We start from the raw sequence: 19,724 nt of genomic DNA, 5'->3' as shown, positions 1-19,724 counted from the left end.
AAACCTGAAAGTTTATAGCAGCAGCAGAAGCCAAGATCTCTGCACAGACAACAGATCTCCAGTTACCAAAGCCAGCTCAGTTGGCTTGAGGACAGGTTATTTCCATGGGGTTTTTTTGCTTGCTCATTTAATGATTACACTTTCTGTGTGTATCTGTTTTCCCATATAACAGCAGGAAGACAGACACCAGGAGTTTTTGCTAGGCCTCCTTAACCAGAGCAGGTATCTGTGATGCAACTTGCAAACACAACCCTACCAATGCTTTCAACCACTGGGGTTCCCATGTACCACTCCTCCTTAAATCGGAGGTGACCCCACTGATGATCTGAGGTTGGCTTCCCAGCCTCCCAGTAGCTACAGATGGGTGTTCTCCTATTTACCTTTTGTATCCACCTATGCATGCCTCCCTCTAGCCTCCTTCCTTGAAAAGAAAAAAAAAAATAAATTTATCAGAACTACTTTAGTTCTTCTCCCAGGGCAGAGTTTTCCCCCAAACAGCCTGACATTCACAGATGCTGGAAACACTTAGTGACACGGAAGGGAAACAAAAGCCTTCAGCCTCGCTGGAAACCCAGCCCATGGCACCAGCCTAACACTTGCCTGAAAGGATCTTCTCTGATCTGGGCCACTCAGCTCCGCAAAGAGAAGGCTGTGGCCATGCTCTCTCCCTTTGCTAGCAAGGACGTAGAAATGGCTGCGTTAATGTTTCTCTACAAATGCCCTTGTTTGTGGAACTGTATAGACGCCACAGAGACATCTGTGGCAGGCTGAAACTTGGTGGATTACATGCTTTATGTCAAAATCAAATCAAAGACAGGGGGAGCACACCGAGTTTGGACTTATTTTAAGTTAAACAAGCATAAAATATTTGGCACGTTTCCCTCACTTAATGCAGTATAAACAATTTTGGTATTCGACAGCAAAAATTTCCCATTTAATGAATGTGGAAAGAAGGTCACACTATTTTTGCAGTTTCAATTAAGCACAGGACAGCCCCAGCTTCTGCTACACCATTAGCAAAGTCTGTGTGTGAAGTTAAGCAGCTCTTTTGCAGTCGAGACTGTGCTGGGGAGGTGAGAGGAGATACTCCTGTGGGACAGTAGGTTCTCCTGCAGCACCAAGTGAAGACAAGTGGATTTTTGCAATTACTTTCAGAGGTGAAAAAAAATCAACTCCGATAGACATAAAACTGAAGCAGACTAAGGATTTCAGAAGGCAGCCTCTGGCAAATCCAGCCACAGCAGTTTAAGACATTAGCTTGCACAGCTGTCTGCCAGCCTTGGCCGTCCACTTTGTCGGCCAGCCAGAATTTATTGCTCCTCTAATAAAGTCAGCAGAAAGAAATACATGCTTGTGCCTCAGCCACTACAGTTCGCAACCCAGTCTGTTAGACAGAACTGCTGACGATCATTGGCTTTCAGTAAGATCGCAGACTCACAGCTGTATATCCAAGGAGGGATACACAGACAGAGCAGACAAGAACAGAACAAAATGTCTCCCTAGCTGTGAACAGCTCAGAATAGACTTGAAAGAAAATGGGCAAATAAAGGGGCTAAACAACTTATGAAAGATGTTGATTCTACAGAAATTGCCGCAGCATCTCTCTTCTGCATCCTTTGCTGTTGGCAAGACTGGTGTGGCTATCTACTGCTCACTCCAGGGGGATGGGACCTGTAAATGCAGAAGATAAAGGTCTGCAGGAGTTATCACCACTGCTCATGCCCCGACTAGCCCAGAGCCCACTGTAAAGAGCAGGAGCGTAGTCCATTGCCTCCAGCTAGAACTCGGCATAACGAAGCCAAGAGCTCTCCTGACCCTAAGGCCTGCACTTCTGACACTGCCCTCCCCTCTCCAGGGCTCAGCTCCAGGAATGACATCGCCTGAATGTATAAGCAGTCTATTTTTACAATTCCTAGCGTAAACAGACCTTCCTCTCCCATGCAGAGGGGAGATTTCAGTGGCAAAATGGTGTGTGTTGAAAGAAATTAAGAAAGGAAACTCAGAGGGGACAATAGGTTTTATTTTTCAACAAAGATTTAAGAAAAGCCAGGAAATTCACACACCCAAAGCATTTACTAAAATGTGTTCCTATAGCTGGCTTTGAGTCAAGCATACCAAGAAATCAGTGGTAGCCTTTTGAATACTGAGAACAAATTGCTTAAGTACATATCATTGTGTATGTGTAGACATTATTCTCATGTGCTGGATGTCACACTTGCCTTGCTGAACAAAGCTATACTACAAGTACAAAGGCAGTAGGAAATATACATAACACATCTGTTTCACCCCACATGATTTTAGAAATAGCATGTGATACTATAGCAAGGTACTGAGCTACAATAAACAGATACAGAGTGCTGCAGGCCACCTTGAGGTTTTGCAATTATTGAAAATCTAGTATCATGCAAGGACAGGTTCGGTGACACAACACTGCACTTACGTTTTTGACTAAAATCTCTTGGTTTGTTTTTCAAGGAAAACAAACCTTACTTTTCAGCTCCCCAATGATCTGGGTTAGCTCCGTTTGAAATAACTTAAAAACAATCAAAAAACCCCCAAACCCCCACTACCCAAAGAAGCCTGAAAAGCTCCTTGTTGCAGGTCTAACAGCCCTCCTAGGACAAAACCTGCAAAGCTCGCCCCACTCTTTCCCTCGCCCAGACCCTGTGAAGGGTGTAGAGATTTCAGGTCAGGAATGCACACGTAAGATACCTGCTCTAGACAGTTATCTCACCGTGCTGAAGGAATGGTACGCGAGTGCTCCTTTAGCCTATGGCAAAAGCAAGATAAGGTAAATAATCTTAGCCTGCAACGAAAGATTTACTGGAATCACAGCATGTAACATCTTTATCACAGCCTATGCAAATCCAGCTGCTGGCTGCATGCCCCTCCTTGCATTGTAAGTGCTCTAGCACTTACAAGACCTGAGTCATTTCAGTGTGCAAACTCAGAAGAAAACAGCCCCGACCAAAGAAAGACTAAGTATGTTCCAGTGAACATGAGTCTCTACCAGATTTGTGCTCATCTCTAAGAGCTTTTCAGTCACAGGGACTTGACACCAATTCTCACTTACCGTATGAACCGCAAAACCCTTACCCATGCAAATATTACTTGCTCTAGTGCTTGGTACCCTTGACACTGTGAAATCTGTATATAAACACAGCCTAGTCCCAGCAGTGATCATTTACACAAGAAGCCTTTAATGTTGCAGTCGGCAACATCAGGGTCCAGGGTGCAGATGAAAATCAAGTGTCTACAAGGGACGCTGCTTGTGGCTGCCTGCTTCTCCCCTCTAGGAATGAATGCTCACTCTACAGCAAAGGTACCAAAACTTGTTGTGAAGCAGTTCCTGACATGTTGCAACTTACTGCTTCATCCACCATAGCAAAGCTGACCCGAGTTCAGCTGTCAGTGCACGCTGTGCCATAAGCAATTCAGGACACGCTTTGTGACCTGTCCAGTCATCCCTGCTCCGTGATGGCAATTTCAGCCAAAGGCTGGAGCAGATGTCCATGATCATGAAGCACTGCCCAAGTTTAATCTTTCAAGTCCTTTGTTACAGCAAAACACAACTGACTTATGAGCCTCACATCCTCCAAAACACCAGGATGTCAGCAAAGCCCTGCCAACAGGGATCCTGTTCCTCCAGTCACATCAATGTCTCATTAAATATTGTGATTTCTTCCCCTTCTCATGACATCAAACACACTAAGCAACAATCCATGAGATACATGCTTTACTTCTGCATGCTTCATGCATGGACTTTATTGTGTTTCTTCATCTGAGCCAAGACATTGTAATTTCCCCCCTTTCCTGTCAGAAACCATGCAACTGCAGAGAGACCAGACTATACTAACACTGGGACAGCAGCCAGCAGTATGCAGTGTGCCTGGCTTTTAACAGCTAAATCCTATCAAAAATAATGATGCGAATACAGGTACTCCTCCCCAAGACATCCTAATGCTTTCAGCATTAGGAACACATAAAGCTACTGGATGGGACAGAGGCTGAATGGAACAGATTTGGGACTCCTGGTACTTATTGTGTGAACACCTGCTGGCTACACAAACAGCCCTAGGTGTGAAAGAAGAGACAGCTGTACGCACGCTCTTCAGCTGCTGTAGATAACTGCTTCCTGACAGCAGGGACAAACTGCACTGAATGATCACCTAAATGCAGTCATGAGGTGCAAAGCTCTCCTTTAGGAATCTCAGGTATTGATGTAGGACCAGGGGTCCTCCCAAAGCATCCACCTTGAAGTACTTGGGCCCAGACCCACATCACCATTCAAGAGGCAAACTTCGTTGTTCTCCGTAAACCTTAAATGTATTATCTGTCTTCAATGCCCTAGGTTCCAGCGGCTTTTCCAGTACCACACAGGAAGTCTGTGGGAAGCAAAACTGGGCCTTGAAAGTCCATCCAGGTAAGCACATCCCCACCCCTCCAACAACAACTGCAGTTGGTCCATGACGCTACCCTGCAACACACTGCATCCATCCTTCTTCAGTTGTGGTACCCTGTGTCCTTGAGTACATCACCTAGTGCTCTCTGGAGTCCATCTCTGCAATAAATGAGCTCTTGACAACTTCCCCATCCCAGCAGTGGAAGCGTCCCATGGATGGACAGCCCCTCGGGGAGGTGGAAATCACACACCCTCCCCCCCCGCCTGCTGTACATTGCTGGAGGCCGTGAAGGAGAGGCCTCGCCAAGGACTCTGCCAGCCTCTTGCTCTGCTGACCACGGGGAAGCGTGGCAGGGACGGGCGGCCATCCCTGGGCTGTGTCCAGCAGAAGCTGTGGCACAGCTCCATGCCATGCCAGCCGTACTCCTCGCCTCCCCTGCTGGACCCCAGCTCCCGCTGGCCAGGCCCTGTCCTTGGAGCTGCCGAAACCTTCCCAAGCCTGTTCCCCTGAGCCCACCATGCTCCCGACACTCCTGCCAGCAGGGTGGATGCTGGAAGAGAAGCTCGCCTGGCCACGCTCCTTCGTCCCGGTGACCCACGGCGACTCCTGCAAGTTTTACGCAAGAGGAATGATGGGGACAGACACCACAGCATCTCTGAGAAAGCATTAACACTCTCCTGTATCCAAAGAACAACGAGCAGCCAGCAGAGGGGCGCCTCTCGCAGGGGCTGTGGTCAGTGGCAGGGGAAGTGATGGGGAGAGAGGGAGACACTGCCTTTCCCCTCCCCACGCTCTGCTTTCCCACGTTTTCTCTCACACCCGTGCAAAGATAAAAAATGAAAAGCTATGTTCCCCCTCCTCCCCATCAACCAGATTTTTCTGGGGGCAGAATTCTGTCTTCAGCTGCACAGGGGCAGAGGAGGAAGAAGAGGGAGCACAAAGAGAAAGCAGCACGGGAGGTGCTCACCTTTCTCCAGGGCTGCTGACAGGCAGAGCAGCTCGCATCCACTGCAAAACTGCTCCTTTAGATGCACGTTGCAAGGAAGTTTGGCTACAAGTTTAAAAATCACGGCCCCAGGGAACACAGGACTTTGTTGCCTCTTGCCAGAATTTTATTAAAAAATGGGTTTTGAGCTCATGGCAGAACACAGGGTGAAAACATCGCCTCAGGAGAAGGAAGCGCCTCCTCTCACCTCTCATCACAGACCGAAAAAAAACCACTTTCAACTAGCTTGCCCACAGAAAAAGCGCACGAGCTTTCTTTATTTGAATGCCTCTGCTACCCAATTAAGGCTGCCTTGCAGGAAGATGTGTTAAAGCACAGACCTTCAGCCTAGCCCATTCCGTCTTCCGAGGTGTGAACTGTAAGGGACCTGAGAACAAGAAATACAGGGCGCCTTTGACTTCTGCTGAGAGGAGGAAAAGCCCCCAGACATCCATATTTGAAGATAAAGTTGGAAATAAAAAGAGAAACAAAAAAGGGGTATTTTAATAACCTCTGAATTTTTATTATGCAATTTTAGTACAGAAGCTTCCCAAGGTCCAAGTCGAGATCCAGCCCAGCCTGTGACAAACTCTGTACAAAGACATCTCAGAAGAGGGTCCAGGCCCCTGGCACAGCAAGCAAGCAAGATTTGCTCTTGGAAAAAATTCCTGTATTGTTATTTGGTTAGAAATGGGTCGTTTGAGAAGGGTGGAGTGAACAGCATGAAATCTGGCTCTGCCTGCACCTCTCTAACTGTATCCAATGCGGGTCAGATTTGTGGGTGATGGCTTGAGATGTTCAGAGGGGGAACAGCCTGCATGCTCTTTGTGCCCCCCTCAGTCACAGGACGGACGCCGGGGTGCAAAATGGAAGTCACGCCTAGAAATAGGCTCAGCCTCTGATATCGGAGAGATGTCTCCCTCCTGTCAAAGCCTAGTTCATCCACCAGTCTTTGCTGTGAGATAAGCAATAGAAATCGGAGCAACGGCAGTATATGCCAGCGCTCCCATGGGACTCCACTGCACCCATGCCAGCAGTGCAGCCTTCAACAGTTCTGCAAACCATCACCGCTTGGTTTAGATACTTCAAGTGTGGGCACGCAAGAGACCACGCATCTCCTCGCTACCGCATTAGCAGGCTATGTTACCAGCTCTCCCCGGGAGCCTGTGCACTCCAACTGGCCCACAAGCCCATCACCCAACTGGTCTGGTGCAAAGGGCCCTGCAATGGCAGGGACGCCGCCGTTAGGGCGCTGGTCGGGGACGCTACAAGCTCTAGCAGGGCTCAGATGAAGCTGCCTGCCAGAGGACAGGCTCCAGCTGGCCAAAGAGCTCCAATATGGCCCTTTGCCTACTACAGGGCATGAGCTGAGCACTCACCCCCCCACCCCCAGCCCAGCTAAATCTCACCTGTGGGACAAAGAGGGTCGAGAAGCCTTCGGATATTGGGCTTTAACTGAAGTGTGTATTATAGGAAACTCAAAACCAAGGCTTTAGCTGGTAATGACAGCAGCACATTCGTGTACTGTGGGAAGACTCCTGTTATAAAAACCTCACCAGCTATGCTTCCTGATGGCGTGTGCGCTCATGTATATGAACTCCCAATATCAAATTAGGGCTCATACTGGTTTTCTCCTTCTTCTTTTTACAACTTATATTGCCCAAGGCTGTACGAATTCCCAGTAACAATACATGGAGATGCCCCATCTCACATGGTGAGGGAGCACTAACAGACTGGGAAAGGGGATGCAATGTGTGGAGACCCAGTACTGCGCAAGGGATCAGGGGACATACCTTACCAGGGGTTGCCTTGAGGAGCTCAGACTGTTTAGTTTGACAAAGGCAAGACTCGTAGCAGTCCTTGTTGCAGACCACAGTTACAATGGTGGGGAACAGACATGCAGTACTAAAGGCCTCTTCCGTTTAGCAGATTAAACGCAAGATTCAGCATCCAGAGATCAAAACTAGACAAATGTAAGCCTGAAATGAGGTGTAACAGCATGTGGGTAATTAACCACTGCAGCAACATATCAAACGCAGTGGTATTTTCCATTTGTGGTAATTACTTAATCAAGAATAGATGTTTTTTAAGACACGCTTAAGAGTCCAGAGCAAATGGAATTAATAAAAAAGCTGGATACATGGGCTGTATTATACAAGAGGGCAAAAGTAAAAGCACAATAGCTCCTCCTGGTCTCACCATCTACTCACCTATGGGGAAAATCGCCTCTTTAAGTGTCAGTGGAGTTGAAAGACAGCCATATTTTTAGTGACAAGACTGTGCTGATGTTTACATGAAATAGTAATAATAACATGTTGTGTTTCACCCACACCCTAATCTGAAATTCTCCAAGCTCTTTACCATCACTATGTCAGTAAGCCTGACAACTCACTGGCTGATAAATTGGCATTATCATCCCCCGTTCGTCCAGCCTGAACTTTTTCAGAGCAGCTAATCATCTGCTTACCATTTACATGGGAAACAGTACACTTGGGCTACCTGTCATCTTGGGCACCTACTTTTAGGCCTCTTGGAGAGAAAACTTGCACCCTTGTGCCTTGCAGGAGGTCTCAGGGTGGGAAGCAGCTTAGGGCACAGAACTGCCCAGCAGCTGCCTACTCCAGATGCTCATCCCCAGTACATGCCTTACAGTACTCAAAAACTCCATATAGCCTCCCTAGAAAAATTCTGGTAACAATGTATTTTTAAGACCAAAAGTCAGAAGTTAAAATGTTAGAGGAAAAACCAAACCAAACCAAAAAAAAAAAACAAAACCAGAGAGACCGAGAGAACACTTCATAGTTGTTTTAACAAACATCTTCATATATGACAGACAGACAAAAAAACCCAGAGTCATTTCCATTAGTTACCATGACAACCAATGGAAATCGCTAACCCATCTTGTCTCCCTTGTCAACCTTTGGCAGACCTTTCAGGGAAAGCAAGCGACTATGCCCTGTGTAAGATTCTCTACTTAACTGGAACATATAGCTCACAGGGAAATCTACATTGCCATAATGTCACGTGCTCCGCCTACAGCACATCTACAGTTTGTCTCCTCTGAGATACTAATGGCCGGAGAGACGCTTGTTGCTTCCCTCTGAGAGCAAACACACTCCAGAAACGCAATCCCCACTGCAAGACACCCCAGCTTTCCCACCTTTTCGTCCTTCCTCTCTCTCTCTGTCTCCATAAAAACATTCAACCATCTCTTCCTTCCCATCAGTGGGCTATTGGCTTGCATCTTAAGCATGGCCCGTACAAGCTCTTTTTGCACATCTTTACTGCCTGGCAAGAAACTGCTGTATCACACAGCAATTTTGCTCCACATTTTATCTCTGTTTTTCTTACTATTGTTATCATTGTTGATAAGGATAACGACCCTCTGCAATGCCTGCCTTCTACATGAGAGCTTTTAAACTTTTCTTAACAGGAATGCATTCAGCTTTGTAAACCCTTCCAAGAGTCACAGCACCATCATCCTTATTTTACAGATGTGAACACCACAGCTCAGAGGAATTAGTCACCTTGCCCAAAGCCTACATACGAATCATGGCATGATGCTAAGAGTGAAAACAAACAGGTCCGGAGAGAAGAGTCTGTTTACATTTTTTTGATGCCTACAGGCTCTGAAGTAGTTTGAACCACATACGCTCAGAGTCCCCTTTAGTCCCTCCACCCTGCCAAAACCCCACAGCAAGTAAACATAAACCTGAAAAAAAAACCCAGAAACCCAACAGTTGTCTCTGTTTAATGCTGGTTTACTCCTGACCTTGCATCTGCAGCCAGGACAGCCTAACTCACCCCAGTGTCTGGATGTGTGCTGCTGCACTGCAGAAGAGCGTGGCAGTGATTTGTGAGGAGGTATTAATGCCCAGCTGTTCTCCCATCTCTTTTGGTTTTCACATGCACAAAGTTAGGAGTGGCCCAGGCACTACACTGACACCATGCGGTTTCAGGCTATTCATATTCCACAGTGAGATTCAACACTCACCCAGTAGGATCCAAAATTCCCAAATAATCCACATGGATTGCAAGTTTTCCTGCATTCTCCTCCACTCCCCCATTCCAGGTCTGGGCTGCAGGAGTTATTGGCAAGTTACTCCATAACAGGGCTGAGTAAGGTGTCTCTGTGTGCGTTTGTACGTGCACAAAGGTGTAACAAGCCATGTTTTGTGCCCTGTGATTAACCATGTTTTGTCTCAGTTCCCTCCATAATACCCTCCTGGGGCACTGCACGCGGCTCTGAGTGCCAAAGAGGGGCGGACAAACCATGAAGTGCAAAGCTGAGAAACAACAAGCTGTTCCACAAGCTGCTTCCCACAGATTCCTGTCTCAAGGCTGATCACATTTGGTGGCTACGAAGGTACAAACTACGATCAAAGGGGAATACTCATAAAACGCTTCTCTGGTCTGTAGTAAAAGCTGATCTCATGCTGGAGGTTCTCCCTCAGGTAGGGCAGTAACTACTGTACCACAGTCTCTATTTTTACAAAACTTAGAGGAACACAGTATTTTGTAGGAAATTAATATGCTTTGCTAAACATGGATGAAACTGGACATTGGGTTTAAAAGTTACTTGAGAAGGTTCAAAGGTACCAACAGAGAATAAGATCACATAAAGCCCTGTTTCTTTAAGCAGCCAAGGAAAAATGTTCTGCTTTGACAGGAGGAAGGGAGCTACAAGGAGATTAAGAGAGAGGTGGGCTAAGCATGAAGATGAGGGGCCCCATAAACCAGCTACACATACAAGGTGGAGATAACTGCATGGGGGAGGCACTGATTATCATCGAACACAGGGGTGTAATTAGGACCGTTGGGACAGAATAAAAAGATTAATGGTCTACTTGCTCACAGAAGAGGACCATGAAGATAAACTTCCTGACTTTGAGATACTCCAGAGCATGGTATCATTTTTCACAGAACAGGAAGGGGGCATCACTTATCGGGGATGTGTAAAACTGGATTTGACCAGACACTAATGGCTATGCTTTGTACAAGCAGCTACTAATCCCAGGGCACGCAGCAACACCTTGTAGAAGAAACAGTCTGTTTTTCTAAAGAGGGATGCTTTGAATGATCTGGAAAAGCATTACCACGTTTGTCACTAGCCCCTCTGAAAAGCTTGACAAAACACAGGGGAATCATCCTGCAAGTGTGCCCACATCTCCCTGCGTACACCTCTCAGGTGAACAAAGGCCTGAGGATACGCCTCTCACCCTCCTGGAAGTGCTCCTTTCAGCCAGGCAGAGCATGCTGCCCCATCCATAGCTCAGCAGCCAATATGACCAACGAGGCACTGCAGGTAGCCACCGATGCATGCTGCTGGCCTCTCTGCGGCCCCGACCCTGCAGCAGGTCAAACATGGGAATGCTCCTTGCCAGGGAGAGCACAGGCCACCTGCCCAGCCCTGGTCTTGGGAAAGGCAATGTGCCGCTTGCTGAGCAAAGCCCAGCGCATGAGCAAGCTTTGCAAGGCTTGCTCTTTAACTGCAGACTGGGTATAAAACAGGCAGTCTAAAAAAAAAAAAATAAAATCCTTTTACCTTATTCCTCCTTACTCTTATACATCATCGTCTACCAACAGGCCTAGGCTTCAGTCCTGGAGACATGAGAAATGGAGCTCCATGAGAAATAAAGCTTCTGTTGCAACCTGACTTCTCTGTTGACCATACACAGGACAACTGGAGAAGGGGAGAGCCACCCGAAGAAGATCAGGCTGATACTCATGTGGCATTCATCATCTTGGGGCTGGAATACCCCAGAGCTTGCATCACGCGGAGCAAACACACTGTCCTCAGACAGGAATACCGTAGCTTTTCTGCCAAGTTGAAGGCGATGCCTTCGACGTGAATGCTTGGTCCCCTGCCACCTTAATCTTCCAGAGCCCTGCGTTTGAATGCACGAGCTGCAGAGCAGAGCTGGGTCACAACCTTTTCGGTTATCCCTGAGGAATTTTACTCACCCAGACAACGAAACGATCCAGACATAGCAAAAATTCCCTGAGGAAATCGCTTCCTCCTACATATAGGAAACGAGACAACAATTCCAATCCCTCATACTTAACCCTCCTCAAACATAAACATGAAAAAGTGGCCAAAACGCAGGAGGGAAAGAAAGTCCCAGAGCAGCAAGGAGTACATATGCAAAGAGTTACGTCATGCAGAAGGAAAGCTCTTGGCTTCAGGCTACAATTACCAGCACTTAAATGGCAGGGGCCACTCTAGCACAGAGGAGGGGAGCCCTCCCAGGCACCGTCCTCCAAATCGATTCATCGTCGGGAAAACAGCAACAGGCTCCGCCATCAAAACCATCCCTGGACAGAGTGCCACTGGAGGCCAACCTGGCACCTCGCCAGCACCGGCTGAATGCTCCCTCCTCCATCCTGAATGGTCCCTGCTCCGTCCATCCCAGCAGATGGACAGAAACTCCCCGTGCTGCCCCCTTAATGCTCAAGCCCCGAAATGCTTCGCCCTGGCAGCGGGGTGATGAGGAAAGAGCAGCCAAGGGCAGCGTTTTTGATGTCCAGGAGGCGCACCCAGCCCAGAGGCTCCTGCATTAGGACAAGGTTCACCAGTAGTTCTCCCCATCAGGGGCAGGTACCTTTGCCAGCCCACACCTGTCACCCCACTCTTGCTTCCTTCTTATCCAAGATTTTAATGCCCTCTTCTCCCCTCCCCTGACTTCGAAGGCTTGAGAAGGCCATTTCAGGCTTGAGTCTTACTCCTGCCACTCCTCCGCAGCAAGTCCATTCAGTTCCTTTCTAGGTTTTCTCACAGATAAAGAAACAGAGAAGTTGTTTCTGGCTATAGATGATCTTTGAAGTTATCACTGTTTGTCGAAAACTTTCATTGTGGGGAAAAGCTGATTGAGCATGGAAAGCTCCACCAGCATCCATATTCCCAAAGCCTCTTGATCCTGTATCAGGACTGAGCTAGTAGCAGGGATGGCATCAGGAGGAACATGTACTGGCTAGGGACAACCAGCAGTGGGTGACAAATAGCTGTCCAACTGGTCCTTCTGCTCTTACAAGCCCAGCGCTATCCTGGTTTGGAGTATAAGGTGAGCAAATTGTCTCCTCCTACCACTGAAACCCAGCTGCTCCAACTTCGTGTTTTTATCTGTTTCTCTCTATTGTTCCCTCAAGCTGGTTTGTTGCTTTTGCATTGCAAGGCCCTCTACAGAGATATGATTAATGAGAAAAAAACCCAAAAACATATGCTTACAGCTTTAATGCTTTGTAACAGTGCTGCAAAATGAAACAAGGGAAGGATAAAGGAGAAGGAACAAGAAAAGCTGGTTACTGTGGGGTCTATTACATAGCGTTACACTACTTAGAGAAAGTGGTTAGAGGTCCATCTCTGGGACAGCAGTTGACAGGATACAGCCAAGGGAAATGCTGTATAGCCAGCCATCCTGCAATGCCCATACAGAGATGGATGAGATGGGCTCTAACAAGTCTTTTCTCTCAACCTCCTCGTTTTCCTGGTGAACTGGGTATTTTCCTCAGAAGCACAGGAGACCTTTTCCCAGTGAGACAAAAAACAGATTCCAGTCTTTAAGTAGTTTCTTCTGCCAAAATATTTGCTTAGCCATCAAGCAGGGGAAAAGTGGGATCCACCTACAGCTGAGCTAATGAGATACAAAATCCCTCCCTGATCATCCACCCCAAACCCCTTGTAATTTCCAAATGTATTGGTCCAAGAGGAGCCTCCAAACTGTTTACAGGTTATGGACCCCTTGACGTGCTCCAAACAAGGTGCAGGTGTCTCAAGAATTACACATATGCAGACTGAAGCATGCTTTTCACAGAATGGTCTGGGCTGGAAGGGGCCCTTAGGATCATCTATTTCCAACCCCCCTGCCATGGGCAGGGACACCTCCCACTAGACCAGGCTGCTCAAAGCCCCATCCAGCCTACACCCAATCCACTGCCCCAAGCAACCACAGGCCCAATGTCAAAACAGAGAGGTACAGTGTATTAAGTGAGAGAGCTAAGGCATAGAGCAGGTAGTAAGATTTCATAGAAATTTATACGAAATTAACTTCTGGGTAGCTGGTTTGCATGGCAGAGAAGGGACATAGTCACTCATTACTGCCGGATGGTGTCTTCAGCCCAGATTAGAACTGGAGCAAACTTGAGAGCAAGGAGAATGAAAATGCCACGCAGTCACTGCTCATGCTGCAGTTACCTGTGCTTCAATATAGCACTGCAGTCTCCAGGCCTGCTTATCTGTTATTTGTTTATTTACAGCTGCCATGCCTAGGAATTGCAAGCAGAGCCCCATAGCATAAGAAGAAATAAGCCCCTGCTCTAACCAGCTCACATCTAACTCAGTACGCTAGCTGTGGCAAGATCTACAATCTCTGGGAAAGTCAAGTAGTATATATCCCCATGTCTGCCACCCAGACGCAGGTCTGGAAGGAAGCACGCTTCACAGTGTAACAGCAGTCTGCTCTTTTCTTTTGCCAAATTCAGAGACAATGCTGTGAGGGATAAATCTCTCAGAAGAAACGCTGGTTATTCACATATTAGCTTAGATATCATAGTACAGCAGAAGCTGAACCCCCTGTGAAGACTGATGCAACCCAGCTCAATAAGGCATTTCTGGGAACCGATCTCATCTAGCTCCCAGGATATGTGGCAAAAAACACAGCCTGGCTAATAGGAGTCTCATGAGCCCGGGAAGACACATCTGGCTGAGATTTGTGACAGAAATGTCTTCTATACAAAGAGAAACATTCCCCAGCTCATCCAACACCACATAATAAAGATCAAAGGTGCCCCAATGCCTCCTGATGGGTAAGCAGCTGTACCAATAACAGCAGCTGGAAAATGCAACGGGAGACTCTCAGCTAGTCCCTTCCTCCTGTGCTGGGAGCGAAGCTGCCTCCCAGGCAGCCCCCAGCAGCAGCCCCCTGTTAATTACCAACAAGGAATTTGCACTCTGGCAGATAAAGTCATTCACTCGGCTATGTGGCGAATTTGCACAAAGCAGCTCGGACCTGACAGCAGCTCCATCTGAGCGGCCACACCAAAGTGCCACGCACACCTATGTGCTTCAGAGCTTGCACCATGCACGCTGCTGCTCAGAGGTTACGGTCCCTTCAAAACAGGTGAGGAGGTTGTTTAAACACTTGCAGATGGGGCATTTGGCCAGCGACTTCACCACAAGACATGGTGCCTCAGACAGAACCCCTTGGTTTGTCACCCAGACTCTGCTCCCTGGGACCATCGGCAGAACGGCAGCTCCCCAATGGCGCAGCACACACCTTAAAAACCAGGCTTTGCACAGGTGAGCCTTTGCTGTGCGCCTAGCGTAGCATCACTTTTTCCTCTGCCTCCCCATTTAAAATACGCTTATTGCCTTGAGACGCAACTCCAGCAACACCTGGTCTGGCACTCAAGGGCAGGATTTCAAGCAGAAAGATGCTTATCGCTCCAGAACCAGCTCAAGGAGAAAAATGGATGCAATTTTTTCCTTCTACTGAAGACTGAAGATGTGTCTGCAAGACTAGACCTGGGAAGCTAGCTTTATTACATTAGCGGATTGCATGTGACTGCTGGGTTTTATTGCAGAAAGTCAGCGCATATTAAAAACAGCCCGAGTTACCCACATGATTGGCACCATGGTATCATTTCTTTCCACTGCCATGGACAAAATATCAGTGAGAGGAGACCTACAAAGCTTCTATCACTAAAAATTTCAAAGGCAAAGAGAACCATCTTAAAATGATAGCTTCAGGGCCAAATACAGTTATGCAATTACATCAGGATCTCAATTCCTATTTATTCAGTTTAATTTCTTAAGACAGAAGTTTTCAGTCTTCACCACTGCAAAAACATGGGAAAAGCTTAACCAAAGCAAGCTGACGATGCTGGCCAGGCTGTGTGAACAGCCCAGTGGGAGGAAGTACACCAGGCTTTATGGAGACCAGCTGAACTCCCAGCTCCATCTGCTCCGGGGCACAGGAGCACTCTGCTGGCACAAGGGGCAGAGGACTTGGAAGGGGTTGAGTGTTGCCTCCCCTTACGTGCAAAAGCAGTCAAGTTGGATTGAGAGGAAGTGCTCAGGTGAGTTAAGCAAACAGAACTTGGCCAAAACCTTTGTCTTTTCTCCCTCCCCCATCTCTTTTCAGCTTTTCACACAGAAAAATCATACTGGGGGAAAAGGAAGTGGGGTGAAAAAAAAATAAAATTAATCCCAGGGTGACAACTGATGTAGACACTGCATACACTGTTCTATTAAAACAGGTTATAAATCTGTCCCCAGATGCTTGTCATCACCATGTTGCTTGGGGGTTATAGCCCCCTCAGATCCATCAGTAGATCCCCTCGCAAGAGGAGAGCCTTTAACTCTCCTCTTCTAGCCCTTTTTAGACAAAATGAGACAAGTCAGCTTAATCTGTTCACATAACTCTTTCCAAAGGCTGGCTCATCTGGCCAGAAGTGGGTTAAGAATAGTTCAAGAGAACAGCTACAGGTCCCAGGGATTAATCTGAATGGCCAGCAAACTGGCAAGGAGCAGAGGGCAGGTCAGGGCAGTGACTTCTGCCCTTGGCAAGGCTGGATTCTGGAAAGGACTTCTATCCCCAGCCCACACCAATATACTCATGCTGGCATGAGCCTCTTTGATAACATCTAAAATCCATGGTGAAAATAACTTTTTTGATGATTCTGAATCAGGTTTATTCAAAATGAAAAAAGAAAAACCCTCACTCTTATTTTGAAATAAGTATCCCAGTGGGACATATAACGATCCTGGTATAATTACAGTGGTACCACCAGTGGAACTGCTCCTGCACACCAGCCTTCAGACCTCACCGAAACAGTTAAACAGCAACTGGACTCCTCTCCAGTGTTAACTAGGCAACTTACTCCAGCAGGATCTGAACAACTGATTAACCTTTAATACATTCATCAGACATTTCCAGCCTCTCCCTTTTCCTCTATCACGATGGATGCTTCCCAAAAATCACTTCATCTGCTTTAGAAAGCCCCAGCTGAGAACACAAGCAACTTCACCTCCGTAGCACCCCTGTTAGTACTCGCGAATGGCTGCCTCATTGAGGCTCTGACCCAGGAAGAGAGAGATAAAAAGGCTGTGTGAAGCTGGTGGCTGGCTTCCATCCGAGGAGTACAGTTCACCGTCTATTGCTCTTGTGACTATTACTGAACCCGGCCAAAAAAAGCTCCCAAGTTTTGGCACGTCTCAGATTTTCCAGTCTGCACAAAGTCATGCCAGGAACATTTACTGAAGCAATTTCTTTCTTTCTTTCTTTAAAGACTCTAATTATGCACCTAACAATGTTGTAGAAATTAGTGTCATACAAAAACCCCAGTACATTTCAGATATAGTTTTGCCGACAAAAGGATTAGAAGCTTAAGGCTCAGTGTTAATATTCCGAACATACTGAAAGGCACAAAGTGCAAACTGCACCAGAAACAGGAGAAATAGAGAGGTCATCACTTCCAAAATCTGGAAGAGGGAAAACCACACAGGAAAATGCCATACTGATCTTATTAAATGCCAGTGATGCAGGAGAGACACAGTAAGAAATATTTAGAAGGGGGTAACCATCAAAGCCATCTCTGAATTGCAAGCAGCCCATCTTCAAGCACAGCCCCCTCCCTAGAAAACAAGGTCTAGATACCCCAGAGGGTGGGATACGACCTGCAAGGGAACGGATATTCACCACTCGGCAGCTACCAGCAACAAGGAATCAATCCAAACCCCAAAACAAAAGTTGTCTGAGGTGTCAATTTTCCCTGAAACCAGACACAAACCTTAGTCATCACTCTCGAGTTTTGCTGAACTGAGACTGAAATTGAACTGAAGTGTTCACTGGTTTGACACCTGGACCACTACCCCTGAAAACAGTCAAAGAATTAATTTATCCACTCGAGCATGAACTGGCCTTTAAAACCAAGTTTTGAACACAGTGGCTATACATTTTTCTTGCAGTTTGCAGATGGGGACACTGAGGCACGGAGACACAACAGTACTTACACTTGGGAAGTCATCCAGGCACTCCAAATTAGAGTGCATTAGGCAAAACCCAGGATTTAGCACTTTGATTGCATCAACATAACATTAGTGCCACCAGTGAAATCAGAAATCAAGGGCCAAATACATCATGGCTACGATTCTCCCGGTTACTGACTCCAGGAGGCTTTACTCAGACCACTGCCATCACTATTTAGCTGTTATTATCGTTCATCTTATGGACGTACTGCTGTGCACTTCCTTCCTACCGAGGTTTTGCTGTACCTTGACCAGAACTGGTTCAGGTTTATTTAGGGTTCCTGCAAAAATAAATAAAACCGTTCTGGCTTTTTCAGGACAGAGTTGGAGAGGATACGTGGAAACGCTGACTACATAACTATGTCATGCCTGGGGAAGAAAGTGTATTGCAATATTATCATGTACAGGCAGATGCGAAGCGTTGCCTCGTGCTACAGCTCAGTCCAGCTCCCCTCGGTTTTCACAACAGCCGCTATCGTGACCGGAGCTATCGCCTGACAGCATCGGCTCACGACCGCCCTGTCTCACCTCCGTTGCTCACATGCCCCAGCGCTCGCATTGTTCGTCCCTTCAAGCCAGTCACGGGGAGTTCGCAGAAGAGGTTTGCTTACGGGGCACAGAGACACAGCGATGGGCTTCAACCTAAACACACCCACCCACCCCCTTTTCTTTGCCATAACCCGGGCAGCGTGGACCACGGGTGGGAGGCAGGAAAAAAAAAAAAAGAAAAAAAAAAAAGAGGGAATCGTCTGTAGGAAATCTAACATGTTTATGCATATTTTTTTGTATTTTCTTTTTGTGTGTGCAGAGCCAAACTGCGATGCTCTAGGGCGGGGCTCACCATCTGGGAGAAATATGTAGGGAGAAAAAATGCAGGCGGGGAGGAACGAGCCCCCCCCCCCCCCCCCCCCCCCGCCCCGCTTCGAGCGGGACCCGCTTCCCTCCGAAAGCCGTCTCAGCCTCCCTCCCCAGCCCAGCTTGAGTTCATTTATTTTCCTCAAATCACTTCCACATTTCCCCCTGCCGTAATTATCAAATATTTTGTTCCTGACCTCACTTTTCTAACGGAGGCCGCCGCAACCGGGGGATCCAGGCACCGCTTATTTTGTGTCAACACAGCTTGGGGCGGGTGTGTGTGGGGGGGTGTGCGTGTGTGCGCGTTAAGAGTTGGGGGGGCTTTTAATGGTTTTCAATGTCATTGCGATAAAAGAAGGGAAGGAAAATAGAGAGAGAAAGAAAGGAAGAAAGAGCGGGAGGGAGGGAAAGGGTCTGTCCAAGGGAGAGGGAAGGGGGAGGCCCGACCCGGGCGGGGACTCGGCCCCCTTCGCCCTCACGGAGGGGACCGGCGGCCCCCAAACTTCCCTCCCGCGCCCGGCTGCTACTTTCCCCCGTGTCCCGGCAGCTCCCCCTCCCCGGTTCGGGGTGTCGAGCGCGGCCGGAGGCCGCGGGCGGCACCTCGGACCGGGGAGGGGGACCCGGTGGAAAACACCAGAAAGGGACACCCCCCACACACACCCCCGCTCCCCGCCTACCTCGGCTCGCAGGCGGGCGACGGCCATGAGGGCGCAGAGCAGCGGGAGAGTTTTCCAGATCTACGAGAGAAGGAGAGGGGAGGGGGAAAAGGGTCGGTGAGAGCGGCCCGGGCCGGGGCGAAGGATGGCGGGGGCCGCCACCACCACCAAAGTTCCCGCCGGGCGGCACCCCCCCTCCCCGCCACCCCGGCTCACCATGCTGCTGGCGGCGGGGCAAAGAGGGAGTTGCGGAGGCGCCTTCCCCGGCTCCTGCTCGTTCGTGGAAGGGAAGGGGAGGGCTCCCCCTCACCCCGACCCGCCAACCCTCGGCTCCACCCACGGCCCGACCCCCGCCACCGCCTTACCCCCCTCCCGCCCCGGGAGCCGGCTCCTCCCCGGCCCGCCGTGAGGGGGCGGCCCCCTCCTCCCGCTGCCCCCTCGGCGGTGCCCCCGGCCCTGCCGCCGACGGGCCCCTCGGTTGATGAAGGTTGAGGGGCGTACAGGGAATCGGGGGGCTCGGACCCCTTCCTCCTCGGCCCAGCGAGTGCCAAAGAGGGGGTTGCCGGCCCTCACAGCGTCGGCCGGGGCTGAAGATGGGTGCGGGGGGAGCCCCCGAGCCCTGCATTTTTTGGGGGGGGGGAAACGGGGAGGGCCGGGGGCAGCCATGCCAGGCCGCCAGCCAGGCCCAGAGCAACCCTCTGAGAGGGTCGCATCCACCCCCTCACATTCTTACACCAAAAAAAAGGGAAACTGAGGCACGAGGTGGGTTTTAAACTAGAAGAGCGTAGATTTAGACTACA

General features: G+C 48.6%; 1 protein-coding gene across 1 annotated transcript in view; it reads right to left on the bottom strand.

Annotated features, from left to right (window-relative positions):
* Window positions 1–19,296, bottom strand: part of FSTL1 (follistatin like 1) — a 56,865-nt gene extending 37,569 nt beyond the window's left edge. Inside the window, exons 1-2 of the mRNA XM_074593720.1 lie at window positions 19,141–19,296; window positions 18,946–19,005 (exon numbers count right to left, since the gene is read on the bottom strand). Of these exons, the coding sequence (XP_074449821.1) occupies window positions 18,946–19,005; window positions 19,141–19,143 (63 nt within the window). The 5' untranslated portion in view covers window positions 19,144–19,296. The remainder of the gene's footprint in view (window positions 1–18,945; window positions 19,006–19,140) is intronic.
* Between the last annotated feature and the right edge of the window lie 428 nt (window positions 19,297–19,724).

The sequence above is a fragment of the Larus michahellis genome, chromosome 1 (genome assembly GCF_964199755.1).
Source record: "Larus michahellis chromosome 1, bLarMic1.1, whole genome shotgun sequence".
Classification (NCBI taxonomy): Eukaryota; Metazoa; Chordata; class Aves; order Charadriiformes; family Laridae; genus Larus; species Larus michahellis.
This window is presented reverse-complemented; position numbering and strand designations above follow the sequence as displayed.